This window comes from Oratosquilla oratoria, chromosome 16 (genome assembly GCF_046742065.1).
Source record: "Oratosquilla oratoria isolate Oo_2021 chromosome 16, ASM4674206v1, whole genome shotgun sequence".
NCBI classification, from domain to species: Eukaryota; Metazoa; Arthropoda; class Malacostraca; order Stomatopoda; family Squillidae; genus Oratosquilla; species Oratosquilla oratoria.
The window spans coordinates 41,092,326-41,118,394 of NC_134792.1; the positions used below are offsets into that span (position 1 = coordinate 41,092,326).

The 26,069-nt window shown below is 40.1% G+C and overlaps 1 protein-coding gene across 12 annotated transcripts in view; it reads left to right on the forward strand.

Moving 5' to 3' along the window:
• Positions 1-23,434, forward strand: part of LOC143033929 (Fanconi anemia core complex-associated protein 24-like) — a 41,397-nt gene extending 17,963 nt beyond the window's left edge. For 7 of the 12 annotated variants that reach the window (XM_076199595.1, XM_076199596.1, XM_076199599.1 and 4 more), the window contains 4 exons: positions 5,977-6,183; positions 12,713-12,787; positions 12,895-13,009; positions 22,957-23,434. In XM_076199595.1, coding sequence (XP_076055710.1) covers positions 6,033-6,183; positions 12,713-12,787; positions 12,895-13,009; positions 22,957-23,284 — 669 coding nt within the window. In that variant the 5' untranslated portion in view covers positions 5,977-6,032 and the 3' untranslated portion in view covers positions 23,285-23,434. Of the gene's footprint in view, positions 1-1,672; positions 1,787-1,827; positions 1,851-2,703; positions 3,197-5,976; positions 6,184-12,712; positions 12,788-12,894; positions 13,010-22,956 lie in introns of those variants that run through there. The other 5 variants (XM_076199592.1, XM_076199589.1, XM_076199597.1 and 2 more) reach the window with 4 other exon arrangements.
• Positions 23,435-26,069: the final 2,635 nt, after the last annotated feature.

Consider the following 26,069-nt stretch of genomic DNA (forward strand, 5'->3'; position numbering starts at 1 on the left):
CTTACAAGATTTGAGTAAGATGTGGTTTCAACTTGACTTGTAGGCCTATGTCTGCTGTGGATGTGGCGGTTTCAAGCGAAAACCCCGCCATAAAGCATACTTTACGTCAATATCTTCCCCCGGCCATCATGTAGTTAAAAAGAATGAAATATTGGTCAATAATTTATGCTATAAATTTAATACCTACTGCCCTTTTTATTGCAAGAAAAAAAAACATAGAAAATACCATGTTGCGATAAGCACCTATCAATCAATCAATCAAATCAACCATCCCGAGTCCACTGCTGAACAAAGGCCTCATTCATAGCGTTCCATGATTTACACGACCACGCCAACCTCTGCCATGTCACCCCTGCAAACTTCTCTATCTCTCTCCACCTGTCTGGTCTCGCTCTTCCACGCTTCCTATCTCGCGGCGTCCACTCAGTAACACACTTGCTCCATCGCTCATCAGTCGTTCGCACTAACTTACCTGCCCAATTCCACTTCCTCTCTTAACTGCTTCCACAATATCTCTCACTCTAGTCTGCTCTCTCACCCAGCTTGCTCTCTTTCGGTTTCTCAGCGTTATTCCCATCATTGATCTCTCCATTCTCCTCTGTGCAGCCCTTAGTTTTGTTCCCATCGCCTTCGTTAGTTTCCAAGTCTCACACCCGTAGATTATTGCTGGCAGAATGCATTGATTGTAAACTTTACGTTTCAAACATAAAGGTAGAGAGCCTCTCAGGATTTTATTATACTTACCAAACACTTTCCAACCAATTGTAGGAGGAAATGGAGTGAAGGATGAAGGTACGCGATAAAGGGAGACTGGTTCTCTCATAGAACGTGTCCCCTCCCTTTGGTTAGCACACGCTTCGTTGCATTTACACTTCACACTGTCGGGTTTATATGAGGTCTGTGATTGGGACAAATTTCATATTATTCCCTAATTACGAATCACTATGCGTTTCGAACATTTTAGTAATATTAGCAAAACTATAACAATGTTTGTGTCATATGTGTACTGACTGGTATTACTCATGACCGTCTGGTCCCCTAATCCCCTACGTATGTTGTCTGTGTAGCTTAGTATAGAATAACAATCTAATGACACAGTGGAAATAAGCGTACATGGTTTTTTGTGTTATTCTCGGCAATTGCAATTATTATTTTGAACTATGTGTTCTTGTCATTATCTGCACTTCATGTATATTGGTTCTTTGCCAAATAAATTTGTTATAATAATAATAATAATAATAATAATAATAATAAATAGTAATAATAATGATGATAAATAATAATAGTAATAAATAATGATAATAATAATAGTAATTAATGATAATTAATATTAATAATAATAGTAATTAATAATAATAATAATTAACAACAACAACCTCCTTACGGTCCTATGGCGTCGAGTCTCTCACATAAATTTTTATATGTTTTCGTATATATAAATGGAAAAAAGTAAAGTTGTATAATTTGTTATGCATGTTTTCATATACTTAAGCATTCTATAATTATTAAAGAATATATAATAATATATAATAATACAGATTTCATACAACTTGATATGCTTAAATTGCCGTATTTCAGTCGTAATCCTAATTCTACAGCTATCAGTTCACAAAATTAACTGAAGCCGTAACCACAAATGTCTATATTAAGTTATAATGATAGCTTATGTACTCAAAAAAATGCCCCTGTCGGGATTTATCCCGACGTATAGTCGCCATGTGACTTTCCTGTTGAAGAAGCAGTACATTAACGTGTTAGGAAATGTCTAACTACACTGTCGACTTTCGTATGTTTATTGGAACGAATTTGTAATAAGATTTTGGTCATGCTAGTTAATTTGTAACACTAAAGTAAGACTACGCAATAATGTAATAAGTATTTCGGTGTGTATTAACATGAATTCGTAACACTTTTTTCTTGTTAGTTGCTTGCGGCTTTGGTCAACTTAGTGTATCTCAGTTATGGCTTTCATACATATCAAATATTTTTTTAACAACTGATTTTGTTCTAATGCCCGGAAAGTTGTGTGTAACTCAGAGGGACATCTACAGAGTAAATTGTTAGATAATTTTCTGTATATTACTAAATCTGTAACACACATTGAACACGAAATGAACATCGCTGATAAATCCAAAGAGAATCCCAAAGAATTCTATAGTTACATTAGAGATAAAAAGGTTGTTAGGAATCACATTGGTCCACTATTATCTGCTGACGGTCAGCTTGAATATTCAAATGAAGGAATGTGTAATATTTTAAACAATTATTTTAGTTCGGTATTCGTAAACGAAACACCTCAAAGTGAACTCCAAACTGAAACCTGTCAAAAGTCTAGGTTAAACTTACTATGGTAAATATAAAAAAAATATATAAAAATAAAAGGTGTATAGATAAACTCAAAGTTAATAAAACACCAGGGCCTGACGGTTGGCATCCAAAAATCTGAAAGGAAATGAAAAATTAGATTGTTGTTCCATTAAAAATTATTTTCAAGAAATCCATCATATCCGGAGATGTCCCAAGAGAATGGAAGCTAGCTAACGTTACTCCCATATTCAAAAAAGGTGACAAAAAGAAACCAAATAACTATAGGCCTATAAGTTTGACTTCAATCATAGGAAAAATAATGGAAACTATCATCAGAGATGCTATCAAACCTTATTTAGAGAGTAACAGTTTGATAAATGATAGCCAGCATGGTTTAATACGGAAACGTTCTTGCGTGACTAACTTACTCGAATTCTACAACACAGTAATATCGAATTATGACAAAAGAACCAATATAGATTTAATATATCTAGACTTTGCAAAAGCTTTTGATACCGTCCCCACGAAATACTACTTACTAAATTAGCTTTGCACGGAATAAATGGTAGCCTATTAAGTTGGACTTGTAATTGGTTGAATGATCGAAAACTAGAGAGTTGTTTTAAATGGAAAAACTTCTAGATGGAAAAATGTTACAAGTGGAGTTCCTCTGGGTTCCGTTCTTGGGCCACTTCTATCCATAGTATATATAAATGATATAGACCATGGACTGTTTCCAAATCTACTGTTTCCAAATTTGCTGATGATATAAAATTGTGTGGAGTGGCAAATGATCACTTAAACCAATTAGATATTCAAGAAGATTTAGATGAATTACAGCAAAGGTCTGAAAAGTGGCTAATGAAATTTAACACAAGTAAAAATAACAGTAAGTACAATTACAAGTTATTTGGAAATTTGTTAACAAAAGTGGATAGTGAAAAAGATCTTGGCATAATTATGAGTAACGATCTCAAATCAACCAAGCAGTGTATTTCAGCCTCTGAGAAAGCAAATAAGATTCTAGGACTGATTGCACAATCTTTTGACTTCAAAAGTCCATCATTCATAAACAAGCTATATAAATTGTTAGTTCGTCCACATTTGGAATATGCTGTTTCCGTATGGTCACTGAATCTCATTAAAGACATTGACAGACTGGAAAAAGTACAACGGCGAGCCACAAAACTGTTTCCAAATATCAAAAATAAATCATACAAAAATTGACTAAAACATGAATCTGTTTTCCCTAAAAAAGTGTAGACTCAGAGGTGACTTGATACAGGTCTTTAAAATTCTAAAGGGAATTGACAACATCAAAAGTGACAAAATTTTCACATTGAATGAGAATCAGACAAGAAACAATGGTCTCAAACTGTCCAGGAATATATTCAATTTGGAAGTAGGTAGAAACAACTTTGCCAACCGTGTAGTTAATGAATGGAATAAACTTACTGCACAGGTAGTGCGACGTAGTTCAGTTCGAAGCTTTAAGAATCATTTAGATAAACACCTAAGCAAGATGCTGTAATGATTATAATTTATTTTATATCATTTGTTTTTGTTTTGTCATCATTTGTCTGTTTGATTTTCATTTATTAGTAGTTATATGTTAATTTATTATTATTTACTATTTACCTGTTTGTTTATTATTTAACTATACCTATGCATTTATTTGTGTATTTTATTTGTTATCTACATTACTATAGTTTTATCTATTAATTTATTATTATTATGATTTTTTTTGCATCCGACCTAGATATGGACCAAAAGGTCTCCTGTCGGCATGCTCTGCCTTTGTAATCCTTTGTAAAGTTTTGACTGCTGCTGTCTATATTGTATCATTCCAATGCCTGATGCAGCTCAAACCCCCCTCCCCCACCACACACACACACACCTTTCACCACCACTAGCTGGAGGTGCAACCACAAGTTGCTGACATCTGGTCTCAGGAACAGGCACACTCACTCATAACACTTTCCTTTGGACCTACACTCTTATCAGTTTTGTCATCAAAGAAAACAGTATACTTGCACCTAACCTACCAAATGCACAAAGTGCATAAGACCACATATGCTATGCACTTGCACCCCTCTTCGCAGCAACAATTGCCATGTCCACTTAGAATATTTCACATTCATCAACACTAAACAATACACTACAAAGTAGGCCTGCTGAATAAAAATAACTAAATCCTCACTCAAAAACATTCTGACTCAAAACAAATATGTCCTGAATATATGGATATGTAGTATATAAGTAGCAATACTGCAAGAAATTAAGCCCTTTGAAACAGAAACTACAATACACTAGTCATTAATAATGATTTTTGCTTTGAATTTCATACATACATATTCAAAGGGCTTTTTCCCCCATACAAGGGAGGTAGCCAAAGTCAAAGGCATAAATCCACTCCCACCCTTTTCATCCCTACATACTCCACTCCCATTCACCACCCCTCCCTCTTTCTTTTCTTAGCTCCTCCTGGATGATGGGTCATCCCTGTATCTTGCCCACTGCTCTGGGTCAGAAGCAATGTAGCAAGACACAGCACATCCACAGCAAGACCACTTCATTTGATTGGTGACGACATGACACATCCCTGGCAAAGTCCCACCTTTACCTCAAATCACTCTCTCCATTTCTAATTCCAACACAGGCTCTTGTAAAAACTCTTGACTGCTAATAACAGCTTTGTTCTTATCCTATATATCTGCAATACCTTCTGTGCCTTCTTATCTACCCCATCATAAGCCTTTTCCAAAACCAAAAAAGCCCAAAAAACACTTACCTTTTCCTAAAGCTTTCATGTCTATTTGTCTTACCACAAAAATCTGATCCACGCAACCCCTACTTGTCCTAAACCCAGACAGTTCCTTACAAATTACTCTCTCTGTTCCTCTCCTTATCATTTCAATCAAAACCATCCTATAAGCCTTCCTAACTACTCTCAATAAATTGATCCCTCTGAAACTACTACATTAACATTTGTCCCCTTTCCCCTTGTAAAGTGGAACTATTCAGGCATTTCTCCAGTCCTCCAGCACTCTACTCTCTTTTAAATGAACATTAAACATGCCATGAATTTCACTGAGTGGAAAACTCATAACCCCACAGCAGCTGGCAACAGACCCTGGGCCCTCCTACAGGTCTCTCTGGGAAGAAACCTTGGACCATCTGTGTTGTATTGGTATGGGATGGTTTCTGTATCACTTGCTGAAAGTAGTAGTAGGTCATATCAACACAGTTTGCTTGACAAAATACACCAATTGCCTTGTATACATCCACCAGACAAAAGATATGGAGACTGTACTCACCAAATAGCAGCATGAAATCTCTTCACTGAGAGAAAAAGTAAACCGCTGGCTGTTGCTGGTTTCTTTGGGGCTATTTTTCTCCTGCAAGAGAGAACTGAGGCAAAAGATTGATTGATTGGAATAAATTTGTAAAAGGATTTTTCTCTCCATTTAAGTTTACCATATATAACTTTTTTCTGTAAAATATACTCAAGCAGTTTCATGTATAGGTGAAACTTTTATATTCACGTGTTCCCACTGCGTTCAAATACTGTATGTGTACCTACTTTAATTTTTTGACAAAGATATAAAGTTATTTAATTTTTCTTTGCCCAGGGAGAAAAAAGTAATAGTAATTTTTTTCTATTATCAGGGTCTCAGGTTACAGTGTAATCACTCACTGAAAACTGCAGGTTCGGAGCTATTGAGATGGCAGGGACTTATAACTTGCTCTCCCAGTGTACCCCAGTCCGTAATGATCAGAAAGTACCTCAGGGTCATATAGTGGTGGCAACAGCATGGCAAGGAACTGAAGTTGCAGATAAGTTATCAAGACTGATAAGTGTGGACTATGCTGAAGGTAAGTTGTACTTGACAGTTTATTACTGAAGCACTCTATAGTGCTGAATTTACTAACTTCAGAATATGAGTGTAAAGTGCATATTTGTAATCGTAAATTTAGGTGTGTGCTAGGGTGGATGTATTAGTGTTGTGCAAAGTTGATGTAGCACCTGTTTCATTTGATCTTTATATTGACAGAGACCAGCGATGATTACCTGCATTTGGTTATCCAGCAAGATTGACATTAAAAAAAAAAAAATTCTTGCTGTTTGTTTTTTGATCCTATTGATACCCACATTTCCACATGGAGCAACAGCCCTGAGGACCTGGTGCTTGGTATCTAGACCAGCCCCAAGATCTGTAAAATTAGAATATTTCTCTTTTAATCTTTCCAAAGGGGATTTGAGAACTGATGACTACACCCTTCCTCCTTGTACCAGCAGTGATATGGTAAATAGACCTACCAGTATAACACAGAAAACAGTCCAACATCTCTTCCTTGTGAAGTTTATGTGAGGTTACAAGGACTGTTGTACGACTACTGTAGGGGCTGTGGGTTTCCACCTCCTCAGGGCTGTCAGATCCTGCTGTTGAGATGCTAATCTTGCTGCATTGCATCTGACCTGAAGAGTGAAGCAGGATATAGGGATGACCCTTCATCCATGCAGAGCTAAGATGGGACACAAATGGGTTTTTGGATGGGTGTGATATAGGTGTAGGATGGGTGTACACTTTGATTTGGCTACCAGACAAATGTGAAAAAAAGTCCCATAGGTACTTGTATGACTTTCAACTCAGATATGAAGGACCTGATAATTAGACTCGACAAGAAAGCTAATCATTGCAAGCACTGATTTTGGATAACAGAAAGAAACTCAAATAATCATCATCAAGCAGTTCATAACAACCACTCTTGACAATACCTCTACAGCATGGTTCCTAACAATTAGCAAAACAGGATGCACCAAAGCCACCCCAGTTGGACATCTGTGTTCAAAAAACAAACTTCTACCCATGGAACACCATATGAAAATTGCAGTAACACAGTTTTACACCAGAACCCTTAACACCACACACCCATCAAACTACATTCCATAAGCACCACTAAAGAATGCAACAAAAAACTGCACCAGCATTATACTACTCAAGCGTTTATAACAAACTATCACATGTACCACATAAAACATCCATATAGATCATTTAACAAGCCTTTCAATATAGACAACTAAACTCAATACTCCACCAATAACCCCCAGACATAAGCCCCCCCCCAAAAAAAAAAAAAAAAAAAAACACATGTCTAGTAAGATCCACATTGTCATGGTTGCACTCAGGACACCGTCCAATATTGAAATAGTACCAACACAGAAAAACCTGACCACAGATTCAAATTGCCCCAGATGCAACCATTACAGAGAACACAGAACACCTCATAATCCCTAGACAACACAATATATCTTCCCCAAGTGACTTAGGGACCTGCCCAGAGGCTGTTGCTGGTTACTTGAAGGCCATGTCTCTTCTGCAAGAGAGACCAGGGCAACAAATTGATTAATTGATTCCTACTTTTTCACTAAAGGAGAGCTGAAGAAAATTACATCATCCCATCCATATGTGATACTGACTGAAAGTTTTATGCTCTCATCATACCAAGGACTTTAGTGACATCCCCATGGAACAGAGTCATTCAGCATTCTTTTATGGCAGGTGACTAATCTTTACTCAAAGAAGTATGCTGAACACATTTAACTCCTGCAATTCCTCATTAAATCTCTCCTTTACTACTTCAATGACTCTAACTTTATGGCATGATACTGTCCTCAAGGTTAGAAGAGTTGATTGTCAGTGATGGAATACAAGCTTTGGCAGATCCAGGGAGAAGGCTGAAGCCCCCCACCTCAACCCAATTTGTTCTTTCGTTACCTCATTGCAGAGCTCGAGAAACCTGCATCGTATACACCAGTATGTGGCATAAAGCAGTAATACAGTGGCAGATTTTTTTTCCAGCATTTAATAAAACACTTTAGTAAGAATAATTGGTGTTATGAGGCTGTACATCTTGTGTTGTGGGTGAACCCGGAGTCTCTATATTTCCTGGTGCCTCATCCGGGTAAGTAAGAGTCGTCGGACTCTCAGGACTTGGAGCTAAGTCACGGATAGACACAGTTGACTCACGCCCGTCTGGATATTTGACACTTGCATACATTGGGTTCACATCAACAAGTTCTACCTGATCAGTTAATGGTTCGTGTTTGCTAGACCTAACATGCCGCCGCAATAACACTTGCCCAGGGGTCAAAAGCCATGTTGGTAATCCATTTCCGAAACTAGAACGTCGTTGGAACCTGAAGAAACGCTCATGTGGAGTCTCATTGGTTGCAGTGCATAAGAGTGATCTTATTGAATGCAAAACCTCGGGAAGCACCATCTCCCAGTGTTGGTTCTTCAAACCGTGAGATTCAAGTGTTAAACAAACAGCCTTCCAAATAATCCCGTTGTACCTCTCAACCTGACCATTACCTATTGGGTGATAAGGTGTTGTTTTACTTGTTGCAACTCCCTTCTGAGAAAGGTACATCTTCAGTTCTTGAGAAATGAAAGAAGGACCTTGATCTGAATGAATGAAACTCGGCATTCCACAAAGACTGAAGATAGACTCAAGACATTTGATTACTGTTTTTGAATTCATATTTGAACAAGGAAATGCAAAAGGAAAACGCGAGTATTCATCAACAACCGTAAGTATGTACTTATTGATTGTGGTGGAAGGTAAAGGTCCTTTGAAATCAATACTGAGGCGTTCCATCGGCTGTGTGGCTTTAATGAGGACCCCTTGTGCTGAACGATGGAATTGTGGTTTTTGCTGTGCACAGACTTTACAAGAAGCACACACCTTTTTCACATCATCTGTTGAGAAGGGGAGGTTTTTAGATCGCACAAAATGCAAAAGCCGAGTTACCCCAGGGTGGCAAAGATTCTCATGAATGTCTGTAAGATTCGACATTGGGAAAACAGAACAGCAGTATGCACGAGACAAGGTATCTGGCGCAACATTCTGTTTCCCGGGACGATATTGTATCGTATAACTGAATGATGCCAGCTCAAGCCTCCACTCTTGTATCTTGTTATTCTTTATCTTGGTTCTTTTTCTGTTATCCAACATGAACATTACAGAGCGCTGATCAGTAATCAGAGTAAAATGTCTTCTGGCTAAGAAATGACTCCACTTGCGAACCGCTTCAATAATAGCTGTAGCCTCCTTTTCTACAGCAGGATAATGCAACTCACTTCCCTGAAGCGTTCTTGACATGAAAGCTACTGGCCTGCCACCCTGGTTCAATACTGCTGAGATAGCGACCTCTGAAGCATCACACTCCAAAACAAAAGGAAGGCTCTCATCCACAGACCTTAGAGAAGCATCCGTAAGCTGCCTTTTCAAGGTGTTAAAGGCAGCTAGTGCTGATTCACTCAATGGAAAAATTTTTGTGTTTATCAAGGGTTGGATTTTATCGGAGAAGCCAGGAATCCATTTAGCATAATATGCAAACAACCCTTGAACTCTTCGCAAAGACCCTATATTTGTGGGAGGTGGTAATTCCTGGAGAGGACGTAATCTGTCAGGGTCAGGCCTTATGACATTATTACCAACACAATGCCCAAGAACATTGATTGTAGGCACAGACATAACTGATTTAGATTCATTGAGGGTAAGCTTCCGTTTCTGAATAACCTCCAAAAATTTCTTAACATTGCTATCATGTTCATCCTGAGTTGATCCAGCTACAGTAATATTATCTAGATATGGGAAAGTATCTTTAAGACCCTCATCTCCAACTAACTTATCCATAGCTCTCTGAAATACTGCTACTCCATTAGTGACACCAAATGGGACTCTGCAAAACTGATATAATTTCCCTGCACCCTCAAAAGCAGTGTACTTCCTCTCACTCTCTTTAATGCTAATTTGGTGGTATGCGCTCTTCAAGTCAAATGTGGAAAACACCTTGTACTTTGCAAGACTGTGCACCATGTCCTCTATCCTTGGAAGGGGATATGCATCTAGTTCTGTGTACTGGTTGATGGTTTGAGAATAATCAATACAAAGTCTCTTTTTGTGCCTGTCAAGTGGATCTTTTACAACTACGACCTGTGCTCTCCATGGGGATATGCTTGGCTCAATGATACCTTCAGATAGCAAGCGTGATAACTGGTCACTTATAAACAACTGGATTTAACTGCAATTGGATTTAACTGCAATTGGTTTACACTGTTGGGGTAAGTTCGGAAACAGTGAAGGCTCCTCAATATCAGCTGTTGCCAAGGCACAGTTACTAGTTACCCTTAAACTTGGTTTATTTCCCCCATACTGAAAAGTTACACTCTCGTGCTGCTTTTGAAAATCATGACCCAAGATCACATCACAACATAAATCCTTTAAAACCCCTAGCTGAACACATGGATAATTCTGATTGACATGACCCAAGTCTACCGTAACATACCCAGGGGAGCTAGTATTCAAAGATGCTGATGCCATTGAAATCTCCTTGCTTGCAAGAACTACTGTCAGCTTTAGTTTCTGTGCCACTTTCTCACTTATGAAACTATCCGAACTGCATGAGTCAATTAATGCTTTCAGTGAATGACCATTGACAGTGATGTCTGTAGCTGCATGTGAAAGGTTCTTTGGAAAAGTGGCAGCAAGTGTGAGCAGAGTGGGGTTATACAGTGTAGCAGTAGTGCTGTCAGAAGTCTTAGCCTTGGATCTACAGACTTTGGCAAAATGACCTGTCTTACCACAGTTGTTGCATGTAACAGCACGGGCAGGACAACTACTCCTACCTGTAATATGGAATGCATTACCACAAAAATAGCATTTCTTCTTTGACGAATGTGCAGCAGCGACAGTCGAGTCCACAGGTGATCTTTCCGCCTCTTCTTTCGTTGACTGCGGTTGTTGGTCATCACAAGGCTGTCCTTGCCGTCCTGGAACTAAAGCAGCTGCATGAGGAACAGGCAAGGAAGACGTGTAGGAATCAGCATTACGCTGGGCAAGATCCAATGTACGGGCCTGACTGTACCCCGCCTCCAGATCCAAGGACTTGTTTTCTAGCAGGCGCTGACGAATAAATGCTGAGGCAATACCGTTAATAAACGCATCACGTACCATCTCCTCCCGGTATTGTTCAGCTGTGACTGCCTTAAAGTTACAACCCTTGCTTAGTTTATGTAACTCTCTCAGAAATTCATCAAGGAATTCACCTGACTGCTGTCGTCGGGTTGCCAAAACATGCCTTGCAAAAATCTCATTCGGTAACTTGACGTAAACACTCTCTAGTTTTGCAACGGCACCTTCATACGTAGCACAGTTTTCGATGAGTTCGTACACACTCGGGGATACACAGTTCACTAGAGCCTTCAGCTTGTTGGGTGCGGTCTCTCCACTCTCCTCCATGAAGTTTTGAAAGGTTCGGTGCCAGTGTTTCCACTCCTTGGCCACCGTAGGAGAGCTGGGATCCGTGTCCAGTCGACATGGCTTAAGCAGCTTAGCCATGACGAGTATTTTGTTGAATAAATTGTTATGAGACTGAAACACTTGGTAGCAAACTCCAAGCTTTATTCAACAAAATAACGGCTCTCAGATCTATAACATAAACAGACAAAATATCTAGCGTTAGCCATACAACACATTAACACAACATAAACAATTTATGACAAACATGCAACACAGCATGAACACAGTACATAACAGGACAAAATAAACACACATAAACTTACACATCAACAGAGGAACTGCAAGAGGGGAACTACACTCGCCTGTGGTGTGACTGTAACTAACAGTACACAGTGATACCAAACATGAAAACAGTTACGCTAGTGTTGCCAGTGTACAATAATTACTGCCAGTGTACAATAATTACCACAATTGGAAGGTGGTGAATATTTAAAAGTGTAGGATTAAGTATTACTTTTGCCCAATATTTTGAAAGAAACTGAACCAAGTGAGAACATATATTTCAATTTATATTCAAAATCATTGTGTTGGGGCTACAGAGTACATCTGTATAAAAGCATCTTCTATACTTACAAAATTTAGGTTAGCATCTACCCCCTACCCCACTCCCAATTTTGATCCTGGATCCACCACTGAATACAAGTACAGTACTACCTCTCATTAACGGACTAAAAGGGGGGTAACAGTGTCCGTTGATGTGAATAATCCATTGATTTGGAGTGGTTTTTGGGTGGCATAGTGATTGCACGCACCAAACAACAGCACCAAAAACACCACAAACACAGCTAATTAACGTCCATTAATGAGAAATCTCACTGTACTTACTTTTGCAGCATCTGCTGCTGTTAGCCAGTGACACAGAAATGAACCCACATTAATGCAACACAAGACAACAGTCTAAATTTTCTACTCAGATGGATCTATAAGAGGACTCAGGATGCTGGCAACTGCATGTTTCCAGTTGTTGGAACTGAAAGCACCAATTATCATTATTCTATTTCTTATATTCATCAGTTTGTTTTGCTTTTTGAAACAGGATTAGGTGTTGCAGACTTCCACCCTTCTAGTGAAGCTGCTGTCTTGTTCATAAGTGAGGCAGAGTTGGTTTCAGGTATAGTAGATCTATGTACATAATTTTTTATCAATATCTATTTATTATTGTGATAGGATATTTTTATGTAGGCATAATTAAACATTTTAAGATATTAATCATTGCAGGTGCTAATTATAAAAGAAGGCTAGTGAAGTTCAAACAGGGAAACACAAGCCTAAGAGGAATAGTTATAGCTCAGAGGACACATATTACAATGGAGCATTACAGCAAACTGCAAAGGTGAAACAAATAGTTACTCATCATTTTGTTCTTACCTTTATTCATATCTCATTTGTACCAAGGGGTTTCCCCAAGAAGGGTAAAGGAATTTAGCATAAACCAGATTTAATTCCTAATGTGTATCAAATATGATGCAACAAGTATGAATGGGTAAGGGCGTTGTTACTTGTGGCGAAAGTCGACGTGAGGGCGTTTCGAATCCTGCCCCCGGCGAAGTTGAACCAAGGGCATGGTTAATTAAATTCCACGCTACGATCCCTCTGTGAGGGGCACCGTCCTAGCCTCCCGATAGGGGGGAGTGTGTGACAGTAAAACATATCATCAATTACCGGGTATATATCTCACTTACGCCTAAGAGGACCACTAAGCTGAATACAATTATCTGGTATTAGTGTAAACAAAATATATTTACCAATGGCTTTTTCCCCCTTACAAGAAAGGTAGCCAAAAACAAAGGCATAAAATCCATTCCCACCCATTCCATCCACACATACTCCACTCCCATTCATACCCCTCCCTCCCTCCCTCTTATATTGGCTCCTCCTGGGTGACAGGTCATCCCTGCATCTCACAAACTGCCCTGGGTCAGAAGCAATGTAGTAAGACACAGCACATCCACAGCAAGGCCACTTCATTTAATTGGTGACCCCTCCCCCCCCTCTCCGTCCCCGTATGCATAAAAAGAGAAGACAGGGAGAAATCCCTTTGGGCTGTGTCAAAATATTCACGTATACTCCCTCAACCCCCATCCCAGACCCACTCTCTTCCATGCATCACAGCATCATCCATACACAACCATTCTCCACTCACTCCTATCTTCTCCCTTCCTCAATAGACATTCCCCTCTTTCCCAATGACCCTTTTAGCACATCCATCCATCTTATTCTTGGTTGCCTCCTCATGTTCACTCCATCCACCTCTGCCTTCCACACCTCTTTTACTAATCTTTCTTCACTTATTCTCTCCATGTGTCCAAACCATCCCAATACCTGGTACTCTTTTATCAACCCTATCTCCCAGTTCTCTTTCCACCCTCACTGTCCTCCTCACCTTTTTTATCTCTAACCAACCTAGTAACCCCTATTATACTTCTCGGACATTTCATCTGAAACACATTTAAACTCCTCTTTTCCTCTCTTATGTTCCATGTTTCTCCTCCATACAGTGCTGTCAGCACAATCACTCTTTCATAGAATCTCCTCTTAGTGTCCATGCCCAAATGTCAATTACATTTTTGATCTCCCAAGGCATATATTCCACTCCCTTTCCTGCCATATTCATATCCAAGTATGTAAAGCTCACCACTTCCTCCAGTCTCTATCCCTTAATACTCACTTCCAATTTACTGCCACATTCTCCCCATGTGCATTTCATCACCTTACTTTTACTCGCACTTATTCCTTCATTCGCGCACCTGTTCAATCTCTGTCACTAACTTCATCAATCCCTCCTCTGATCCTGCCACAAATGCAGTGTCATCAACAAACAACAACTGGCTACTGTCTTATATCTCATTTTTCTCCAATTTCTTTAGCCATATCCAATCCTGGCCCATTACCCTTACATTTATGTCTTGCACCATCCCATCCATGTATAAATTGAACAGCCAGAGCGACAGAACACGTACCTGGTGAAGTCCCACCTTTACCTCAAACCACTCACTCTCTCCATTTCTAATTCTAACACAGGCTCTACTATCCTCATAAGAACTCTTGACTGTTCTTAACAGCTTTTCTCCTGTTCCATATATCTTCAAACTTCCCACAGTGCCTTCCTGTCTCCCATAAAGGCCCAAAAATCATCCTTACCTTTTCGTAGAACTTTTGCAGATATCTGCTTTACCACAAAAATCTGATCCATGCGACCCCAACCTGTTCTAAACCCACATAGTTCCTCATCAATTGCCCTCTGTTCCTCTCCTAGTCCTCTTTATCAAAACCCTGCCATAAGCCTTCCCAACTACACTTAACAAACTGATCCCTCTGAAACTACAACCACTCCTTGTTTAACAACGACAATTGGGACCAGCGCGCCGTCGTTAACCGAATTGGTCGTTAAGAGAAAGTGTATAAATATATACGTACATGTACTGTATGTACAATGTCCAGCAATACATGTATCTTTATTTTCGTGTATTTTCCCTCTTTTATACAGTACATTAAAGCTTTATTTACTGTTTATTTACGGTGGTTAGGTTCCTGAAATTACCGTATATGACCAAATCCGCGTATGCTGACATTCCATATTGAATTCAAATTCGTTAACAAAAGTGGATAGTGAAAAAGATCTCGGCGTAATTATCAGTAACGACCTCAAATCATCCAAGCAATGTATTTCAGCCTCTGAGAATGCAAATAAGATTCTGGGACTGATTGCGCGATCTTTTGATTTCAAAAGTCCATCACTCATTAACAAGCTATATAAATCGTTAGTTCGTCCACATTTAGAATATGCTGTTTCTGTATGGTCACCGAATCTCATTAAAGACATTGACAGACTGGAAAAAGTACAACGGCGAGCCACAAAATTGATCCCAAATATCAAAAATAAATCATACAAAAATCGACTAAAGCACATGAATCTGTTTTCCCTAAAAAAGCGTAGACTCAGAGGTGACTTGATACAGGTCTTTAAGATTTTAAAGGGAATTGACAACATCAAAAGTGACAAAATTTTCACATTGAATGAGAATCAGACAAGAAACAATGGTCTCAAACTGTCCGGAAATAGATTCAATTTGGAAGTAGGTAGAAACAACTTTGCCAACCGTGTAGTTAATGAATGGAATAAACTTCCTGCACAGGTAGTGCAATGTAGTAGTTCAGTTCGAAGCTTTAAGAATCATTTAGATGAATACCTAAGTAAGATGCTGTAATGATTATAATTTATTTTATATTATTTGTTTTTGTTTTGTTATCATTTGTCTGTCTGATTTTCATTTATCATTAGTTATATGTCAATTTATTATTTACTATTTACCTGTTTGTTTATTATTTTAACTATACCTATGCATTTATTTATGTATTTTATTTGTTATTTACATTATTATAGTTTTTATTTGTTATTTTATTATTAATATGTTTTTTCATCCGACCTACATATGGATCAAAAGGTCTCCTGTCGGCATGCTCCGCCTTTGTAATCCTTTACCGGGGTATTTTTTTAGTTTCGACCATGGGCGCAATATAGCAATAGAAAATTAATTATTAATTTTGTAAATTAAAATGTATCAACGTAATATGCAATTTTGTGGGTGGAAATGAAAGTAAAAAATACCTTGCTACAAGAAAATATGCTAATGAACGAAGTCGGTAGCATAGGATCAGGACGCCATCTTGTCGTCTGCCAACGTCTCTCACGACGACGACAACGAGGACGAGTGTATACATATACATACATGTACTGTATGTACAATGTCCAGCAATACATGTATCTTTATTTTCGTGTATTTTTCCTCTTATACAGTACATTAAAGCTTTATTTACTGTTTATTTACGGTGGTTAGGTTCCTGAAATTACCGTATATGACCAAATCCACGTATGCTGACATTCCATATTGAATACCGGGGTATTTTTTTAGTTTCGACCATGGGCGCAATATAGAAAATTAATTATTAATTTTGTAAATTAAAATGTATCAATGTAATATGCAATTTTGTGGGTGGAAATGAAAGTAAAAAATACCATGCTACAAGAAAATATGCTAATGAACGAAGTCGGTAGCATAGGATCGGGACACCATCTTGTCGTCTGCCAACGTCTCTCATGACGACGACAACGAGGACGAGCCGGATGACATTTAATTTGCAGGTAATGGTTTATCAAACACAGGTTAGGTTAGTTTAGTTTAGGTTAGACGAATTTATCATCCTTTCATTTCTTCGACATCAGCATCTATCATAACAAACATGGTGTACCATTCATCTGACATGACTTCGTTACTTACGAAATTTGTTTTAGCACCTTTTTTTTCCGCTCACAAAATTGCATATTACGTTGATACATTATAATTTACAAAATTAATAATTAATTTTCTATTGCTATATTGCGCCCTTGGTCGAAACTAAAAATTTACCACTACCGGTATATACTGTACCCCAGGTAGTTTTTTCAGCTTGCAGGATGGTAATGTAGACCTAAGCTTCAGAACACTTTACCTCACAGGTAATATCCACCGTACAAGTTCATTTATAACATCATACAAATTTGCCTCAGCCAACTTAATTATCGTACACGACGTCGTAACTTCGGGAGATTTACGTTAAACGAATGTCATAAAGCCCGTCGTTACTCCGAGTTGTCGTTAACAGAGAAGGTCGTTAAATGAGGAGTGGGTGTACTACACTCACACTTGTCCCCTTTTCCCATGTAAAGTGGAACTATACAGGTAGTCCTCCAGTACTCCAGCACTCTACCCTGTTTTAGATAAACATTAAACAACCTCACCAGCCAGTCCATCAATGTACCTATTTTTTTAGACACTCAACATGACACATCTAAACCAGGTGCCTAACCTGCTCTCATCATTTTAATAACTGCTTTCACCTCATCTTTCCCTATTTCTCCTCCATTTTCCTCATTCATCATAGTCATTTTCTTACCACTTCCCACTGCTACTACCTTTCCCTCCATATCCTCCTTTACATTTTGCAACTCCCTAAAATACTCTGCCCATCTTCCTCTTACTACCGTCTCTTCCATTATTATCTCTCCATCTGCACTTTTTACCTTTTGTTCTCTACTTGATTCGCCTCCTCTTCCTCTCTTAATTTCCTTCCAAAACATCTTTTTATTACTTTCAAAATTTTCTTTCATAATCTTATCCCATTTCACATCTGCTCTCCTCTTTGCCTTCTTTATCTTATGCTTCTCTTCTTTTTTCTTTGTACCTCTCATATGATTCTCTCACCCTATTTTGTAACCAATCTGTAAATGCTCATTTCTTTTCTTCTACAACCTTCTTTGTTTCATCATCCCACCACTCACTACCCTTCCTTCTATTTCCTCCCATCCTCCTTGCTCCACACACCAACTTTGCACAACTTGTAACTCCCTCCTAGAACCATCTCCATTCTTCCTCCACTCCTAGTTCTACTTTATCCTTCACTCCCTCCCATTCCTCTGTCAGCTTCTTCTTATACTCCTTCTCCTTTTCTTTCTCATTTAATTAGTTTACTCTAAGCACACCCCTACCTTCTCTCCTTTTCATCTTTTTACATCAATCCTCCATTCTCAACTTACCTTTCTAAAATTGATCTGATATTTCCCCACTCTCTTCCCATAGAACATGTACATCCAAAACTCCTCATACTCTTCTCCTGGTTACCACTATGTAGTCCATTAAAGCCCTATCTACCACCCTTCCATCCACCACCCTTTCCCATGTGTACTTATTATTGATTTTCTTCCTAAACACTTTTCTTTTCTACTTGATTCACCTCCTCTTCCTCTCTTAATTTCTTTACAAAACATCTTTTTATTACTTCCAAAATTTTCTGTCATACTCTTACACCATTTCACATCTGCTCTACTCTTTGCCTCATTTATCTTGTGCTTTACTTCTCTTCTCTTTACTTTGTACCTCTCATATAATTCTCTCATCCTCTTTTGTAACCAATCTGTGAATGCTCACTTCTCTTCTACAACCTTCTTTATTTCCTCTTATCACCACTCACTACCCTTCTTTCTATTTCCTCCCATCCTCTTTGTTCCACACACCATCTTTGCACAACTTAACTCCCTCCTTGAACCATCCCCATTCCTCCTCCACTCCTTGTTCTAATATATCCTTCGTTCCCTCACACTCCTCTCTCAGCTTCTTCTCTTCCTACTATTTTCCTGGTTACCACTACAAAGAGGAGAGCAGATGTGAAATGGGGTAGGAGTATGACAGAAAATTTTGAAAGTAATAAAAAGATGTTTTGGAAAGAAATTAAGAGAGGAAGAGGAGGCAAATCAAGTAGGGAAGAAAAGGTAAAAGGTACAGATGGAGAGTTGATAATGGGGAAGATGGGCAGAATATTTTAGGGAGTTGCTGAATGTGAAGGAGGATAGGGAAGGAAAGATAGCTGCAGTGGGAAATACGAAGAAAATGAGAGTGATGAATGAGGAGAATGGAGGAGAAATAAGGAAGGATGAGGTGAAGGCAGTTGTAAAGATGATGAAAGCAGGTAAGGCACCTGGTCTGGATGGATGTCATGCAGAATGTCTGAAAAAGGGAGGTTCAGTGATGGTGGACTGGTTGGTGAGATTATTTAATGTTTGCTGGAGAGAGGGTAGAGTACCGGAGGACTGGAGTAGTGCCTGTATAGTTCCTCTTTACAAGGGAAAAGGAGACAAGTGTGAATGTAGTAATTTCAGAGGAATTAGCCTGTTGAGTGTAGTAGGGAAGGCTTATGGGAGAATCTTAATTGAGAGGATTAGGAAAGGAACAGAAGGAGTAATTGGTGAGGAACAGTGTGGATTTAGGACGGGTAGAGGTTGTGTAGATCAGATCTTTGTGGTAAGACAGATATGTGAGAAAGCTATAGGAAAGGGGAAGGATGTTTTTTGGGCTTTTATGGATCTGGAAAAGGCTTATGATAGGGTAGACAGAAAGGCACTGTGGGAGGTTATGCAGATTTATGGGATAGGAGGAAAGCTTTTGGGAGCTGTCCAAGAGTTTTTATGTGAGTAGTAGAGCATGTGTTAGGATTGGAAATGGAGAGAGTGAGTGGTTTGAAGTAAAGGTGGGACTTCGTCAAGGATGCGTTATGTCGCCCTGGCTGTTCAACTTATACATGGATGGGGTGGTGCGAGAGGTGAATGCTAGGGTAGTGGAGTCAGGGATTGGAGATGGTTAATGAAAATGGAGAAAAGTGGGAGGTGAGCCAGCTGTTGTTTGCGGACGACACTGCGCTTGTGGGAGGGTCAGAGGAGGGATTGAGGAAGCTGGTGGCAGAGTTTGGGAGAGTATGTGATAGAAGAAAGCTAAAGATAAATGTGGGTAAAAGTAAGGTGATGAGATGTACAAGGGGTGAAAGTGGCAGTAGACTGGAAGTGAACATTAAGGGAGATCGACTGGAGGAAGTGGATAGTTTTAGATACTTGGGTGCAAGTGTAGCAGGAAAAGGTGGAGTGAAGGTGGAGGTAGAATGTAGATTGAGAGAAGCGAGTAAATGCCTTGGTGGTTTAAAGAGTGTAATGAGAAATAGACATTTGGGAATGGATGCGAAGAGGAGACTGTATGAAGGAGTGATTGTGCCAACAGCACTGTATGGGGCAGAAACGTGGAACATAAGAGAAGAAGAGAGAAGGAGTTTGAATGTGTTTGAGATGAGGTGTCTGAGAAGTATGGTGGGGGTTACTAGGCTAGATAGAGTGAGAAATGAGGAGGTGAGGAGGAGAACAGGGGTGAAAAAGGATTTGGGAGAGAGGGTTGATGAAAGAATATTAGGATGGTTTGGACACATGGAAAGAATGAGTGAAGAAAGACTAGTAAAAGAGGTATGGAAGGCAGATGTGGAGGGAGTGAACATGAGGGGACGTCCTAGGATGAGGTGGATGGATGGGGTGATGGGGGTTTGGGGGAAGAGGGGAATGTCTGTTGAGGAAGGAAGGGAGAGGACGGAAGACAGAGGTGAGTGGAGAATGGTTGTATATGGATGATGTTGTGACTGCATGAGGAGGAATGGGCGGGGGCTGGGGGGTGGGGGTAGTATGTGTGAGTAAATTTTGACGCAGCCCGAAGGGATTTCTCCCCGTCCTCTCCTTATATGCAAAGGGGGACGGAGAGGGGGGGTCGCCGATTAAATGAAGCGGCCTTGCTGTGGATGTACTGTGTCTTGCGACACTGCTTCTGACCCAGGGCGGTGGGCAGGGTGCAGGGATGACCCGTCATCCAGGAGGTGCTCAGATGAGAGGAAGGGTGGGAGGGGTGTGGAGTGTATTTAGGGATGAAATGGGTGGGAGTGTTTTTATGCCTTTCCCTTTTTGGCTACCTCCCTTGTAAGGGGGAAAAAGCCTTGGTATATGTATGTATGTACCACTATATACAACCATTCTTCATTCACCCCTGTCTTCTGTCCTCTCCCTTCCTTCCTCAACAGACATTCCCCTCTTCCCCAAAGCCCCTTTCACCCCATCCATCCATCTCATCCTAGGTCGCCCCCTTATGTTCACTCACTCCACATCTGCCTTCCATACCTCTTTTACTAGTCTTTCTTCACTTGTTCTTTCCATGTGTCCAAACCATCCCAATACTCTTTCATCCACCCATATATGTATATTGTATATGGATGATGTTGTGATGTATGAGGTGGAATGGGTGGGGGGATGGGGGTGAGGTAGTATGTGTGAGAAAAATTTGACGCAGCCCGAAGGGATTTCTCCCCGTCTTCTCCTTTTCTGCATGAGGGGACAGAGAGGGGGGATCGCCAATTTAATGAAGCTTCCTTGCTGTGGATGTGCTGTGTCTTGCAACACTAGCTCTGACCCAGGACAGTGGACAAGATGCAGGGATGACCCGTCATCCAGGAGGTGCCAAGATAAGAGGGAGGGTAAAGGGTGGAGGGGAGTGGAATGTATTTAGGGATGGAATGAGTGGGAATGGTTTCTATGCCTTTTTCTTTTTGGCTACCTCCATTGTAAGGGGGAAAAAGCCTTTGGTATATGTGTGTAAGTATGTACCACTATATAGTCCATTAACACCCTATCTACCACCCTCTCCCATGTGTTCTTATTCTTGACTGTATATGCTATCATCAACTCTCTAGACACATCACCATCAACTCTCCACTATGATTTTTTTCCTGGAACTCCACACTTTCCAACCACTCCATCTATTGGTCCCTAGCATTAAGGTCTCCTAATACCACTATATTGACATTTCTCCCTAAACCCTCTATGCACTCATTTAAATCTATCCAAAAAGCCTCCCTTTCCTCTACACTGTTCTCACTACCAGGCCCATATACACTTACAAAATCTCACATCTCTATACCTAGTTTCACCTTCATCCATATTAACCTTGAAGAAACCCCCTTCCACTCCATCACACTTTTACCTATCTCTTCACTTACTAGTATAGCTCCTTCTCTTCACATCTGAGACCCTCCCAACTACACTCCTAAACTCAAACTCACCCCTCCCTTTCAACTTTGTTTTACTCAGTGCCAACACATCCATCTTTCTTCTCATACATACTACCTATCTCTTTCCTTTTACTCTCATATGTACTACATCCATGCACAATCTATTCACTCATGTTTTACATTCTATTGTCCTTTCTCAACAGACATTCCACAGGCATCCAAAGCCCCTTTCACTTCTATCCAGCTTATAACAGGTCTTTCAGTCAAGTAAAAGAAAAATATATATCTTTCTCCATGGTAAATTTATTTCATGGTGAAATAGAAAAGAATTATTATGATAATATAACTCTACTGTTCTTTACTTTGATGTATTTTGTAACCATACAACCCTGAAGTATCTTGTGAATTTTCTCTCTTGCATTCATCACCCAGTGCTAATTCTCATACATAACAGCTTGCACAACTGTTTCCTTATTGACATTGCTTTCACCAGCCAGCATCCTTTTATTTCTCCAAACTGGTCTCAGAATGCCTTCTACCTTTCCTCACACTGTTCTTGTATTCTTCCATGAGGATATATAGTTTGTGAACGGGCTGGAGTACAAATGTGTTTTTGAGAAGTATTCGGACTGGATGTTGGTATGTTCCATGAGAAGGGTGTACCAGGAATGAAATGGCATTATAGCTAAGGAAGAAGAGAGGCAATTTATTCATATGGTTTCAGTAAGGGAATGAAAGTGATTTATTTATTTACCATTTTTTATCGTACACATTAATTTTTATTTGACAAAAATAAAACATTATTAAGTAATTTTATGGTCATTTTCATATACGAGTATAAAGCAATTCAAATTGATTTTAGATTTTCTCTTACAGATTATCTGTTGAACTAGGCCTTTCCATAATTCCTATAGAAACTATTGAAGAACTTTGCCAGTTGTTGGCTCAGCTGGTGATGTGTGAAGGAAAAGCTCAATTGAACCAGTTCCGCATGAAACCCAAAGCCAAGAAGACAATTGATGTTTTAGTTTTAGAGGCAGCCATGACAGTTCCAATGCTTGGTCAGAAGAAAGCCTTGTTGCTGCTTAAGAAGTTTGGGTCATTACATGCCATAGCCATAGCTCCAGAAAATAGTTTGGCTGAAGTGGTTGGAGTTAGTACAGCAGCTAGTGTCTACAAATTTTTCCATAGTTATAACATTTGATGTTATTCACTACAGACTGGTGTTTTTGAAGATGCAGGTATATGTTGGAAGAATATAAATTTGTTGGGAGATAGGGTTGATGAAAGAGTATTAGGATGGTTTGGACACATGGAAAGAATGAGTGAAGAAAGACTAGTAAAAGAGGTATGGAAGGCAGATGTGGAGGGAGTGAACATGAGGGGACATCCTAGGATGAGGTGGATGGATGGTGTGAAGGGGGCTTTAGGGAAGAGGGGAATGTCTGTTGAGGGAGGACAGGAGAGGACAGAAGACAGGGGTGAATGGAGAATGGTTGTATATGGATGATGTTGTGATGCATGAGGTGGAATGGACGGGGGTATAGGGGGTGAGGTAGTATGTGTGAGCAAAATTTTACGCAGCCCGAAGGGATTTCTCCCCGTCTTCTCCTTTCATGCATGGGGGGGACAGAGAGGGGGGGGGGTCGCCAATTTAATGAAGCGGCCTTGCTGTGAATGTGCTGTGTCTTGCGACACTGCTTCTGACCCAGGGCAGTGGACAAGGTGCAGGGATGACCCGTCATCCAGGAGGTGCTAAGATAAGAGGGAGGGTGGAGGGGTGTGGAGTGTATTCAGGGATGGAATGGGTGGGAATGATTTTATGCCTTTTCCTTTTTGGCTACCTCCCTTGTACATACATATACCAAGGCTTTTTTCCCCCTTACCAGGGGGGTAGCCAAAAAGGACAAGGCACAAAAACATTCCCACCCATTTCATCCCCGAAAACACTCCACATCCCTGCACCCTGTCCACTGCCCTGGGTCAGAAGCAGTGTCACAGGACACAGCACATCCACAGCAAGGCCGCTTCATTAAATCAGCGACCCCCCCATATAAAGGAGAGGATGGGGAGAAATCCCTTCGGGCTGCGTCAAAAATTTTTGCTCACACACACTACCTCACCCCCATTCCCCCGTCCAATCCACCTCATGCATCACAACATTTTCCATATACAGTACAACCATTCTCCATTCACCCGTCATCTGTCCTCTACCGTCCTTCCTCAACAGACATTCCCCTCTTCACCCCATCCATCCATCTCATCCTAGGACGTCCCCTCATGTTCACTCCCTCCACATCTGCCTTCCATACCTCCTTTACTAGCCTTTCTTCACTCATTCTTTCCATGTGTCCAAACCATCCTAATACTCTTTTATCCACCCTATCTCCCAGCTCCCTTTCCACCCCTGTTCTCCTCCTCACTTCCTCATTTCTCACTCTATCTAGCCTAGTAACCCCCATCATACTTCTCAGGACATCATCTCAAAAATACATTCAAGTTCTTTCTCTCTTCCTCTCTCATGTTCCATGTTTCTGCTCCATACAGTGCTGTTGGCACAATCACTCCTTCATACAGTCTCCTCTTAGCATCCATTCCCAGATTCCTATTCCTCATTACACTTTTTAAACCACCAAGGCATTTACTCGCTTCTCTCAATCTAAGAGTAAGGGGGAAAAAGCCTTGGTATATGTATGTGTATGTAGTATGATACAGTATTATGTAATGAACATTTATTGATTGTGGTGAGTGCATATGGAGTGTTTTTACTTCATTGTATTTTACATACATATACCAAGGGCTTTTCCCCCTTAAAGGGAGGTAATCAAAGTCAAAAAGCATAAATCCACTCCCATTCACCACCCCTTCTTGCTTCTCTCCCTGGGTCAGAAGCAATGCCGCAAAACACAGCACATCCACAGCAAGGCTGCTTATTTTAATTGGTGACCCCTTCTCCCCCCATACATAAAAGGAGAAGACAGGGAGAAATCCCAAACTTTGGGCTGCGTCAAAATATCATTGATACATAACCACTCCCTTCTGTGCATGACAGCATCATCCATACACAACCATTCTCCACTCACCCCCATCTTCTTTCCTCAACAGACATCTCCCTCTTGCTCATTACCCCCTTTACTCCATCCATCTATCTCATCCTCGGTCGCCCCCCTCATGTTCACTCTATCCACACGTATTTTACTAATCTCTCTTCATTCATTCTTTCCATGTATCCCAACCATCCCAATACTCATTCATCAACCCATCTCCCAGATGCTTTTCCACCCCAGCTCACCCCATTTCTCACTCTATCCAGTGTACCCTTAGCATACTTCTCAGGCATTTAATCTCAAAAACATTGAAACTCTTCCTCACTTATGTTCTGTTTGCACCCTATACAGTGATGTCAGCATAATCACCCCTTCACATCTCTTAGCATCCATTCGCAAATGTCTATTTCTCAATATACTTTTTAATCTCCCAAGGCATTTACTTTTCTCTCAATCCATATTCTACTTTCACTCCTCCCTTTCCTGCCACATGTGCCCCAAAGCATCTAATTATCCACTTCCTCCAGCCTCTCTCCCTTAATAATCATTTCTAATTAGCTGTCTTGATTACATTTATTTTGTAGTTGTAGGAAGAGAGACTGGAAGAAGTAGATAGCTTTAGATACTTGGGTGCGACTGTTGCGGAAAAAGGAGTAGAGGTAGAATGTAGATTGAGAGAAACAAGTACAGGTAAACGTCGACTTACGATGGCCGCGACTTACGATTGTTCGACTTTACGATGACGACGGCGACGACGACGACATGATAATTTAACCCCTTCCATACGGTGCCGCACACGTAGGCGTCATGAGGAGCAAGTGGATTCGCGACGCTGCCATATCGGCGTCTTGATTATATTTATTGTAGTCGCCCCTGTGTTTTTACATTCTCTCAAATGTGGCCTGAATCCCATTCTCTGTGGTTTTCAAAATTCGCGGGTGA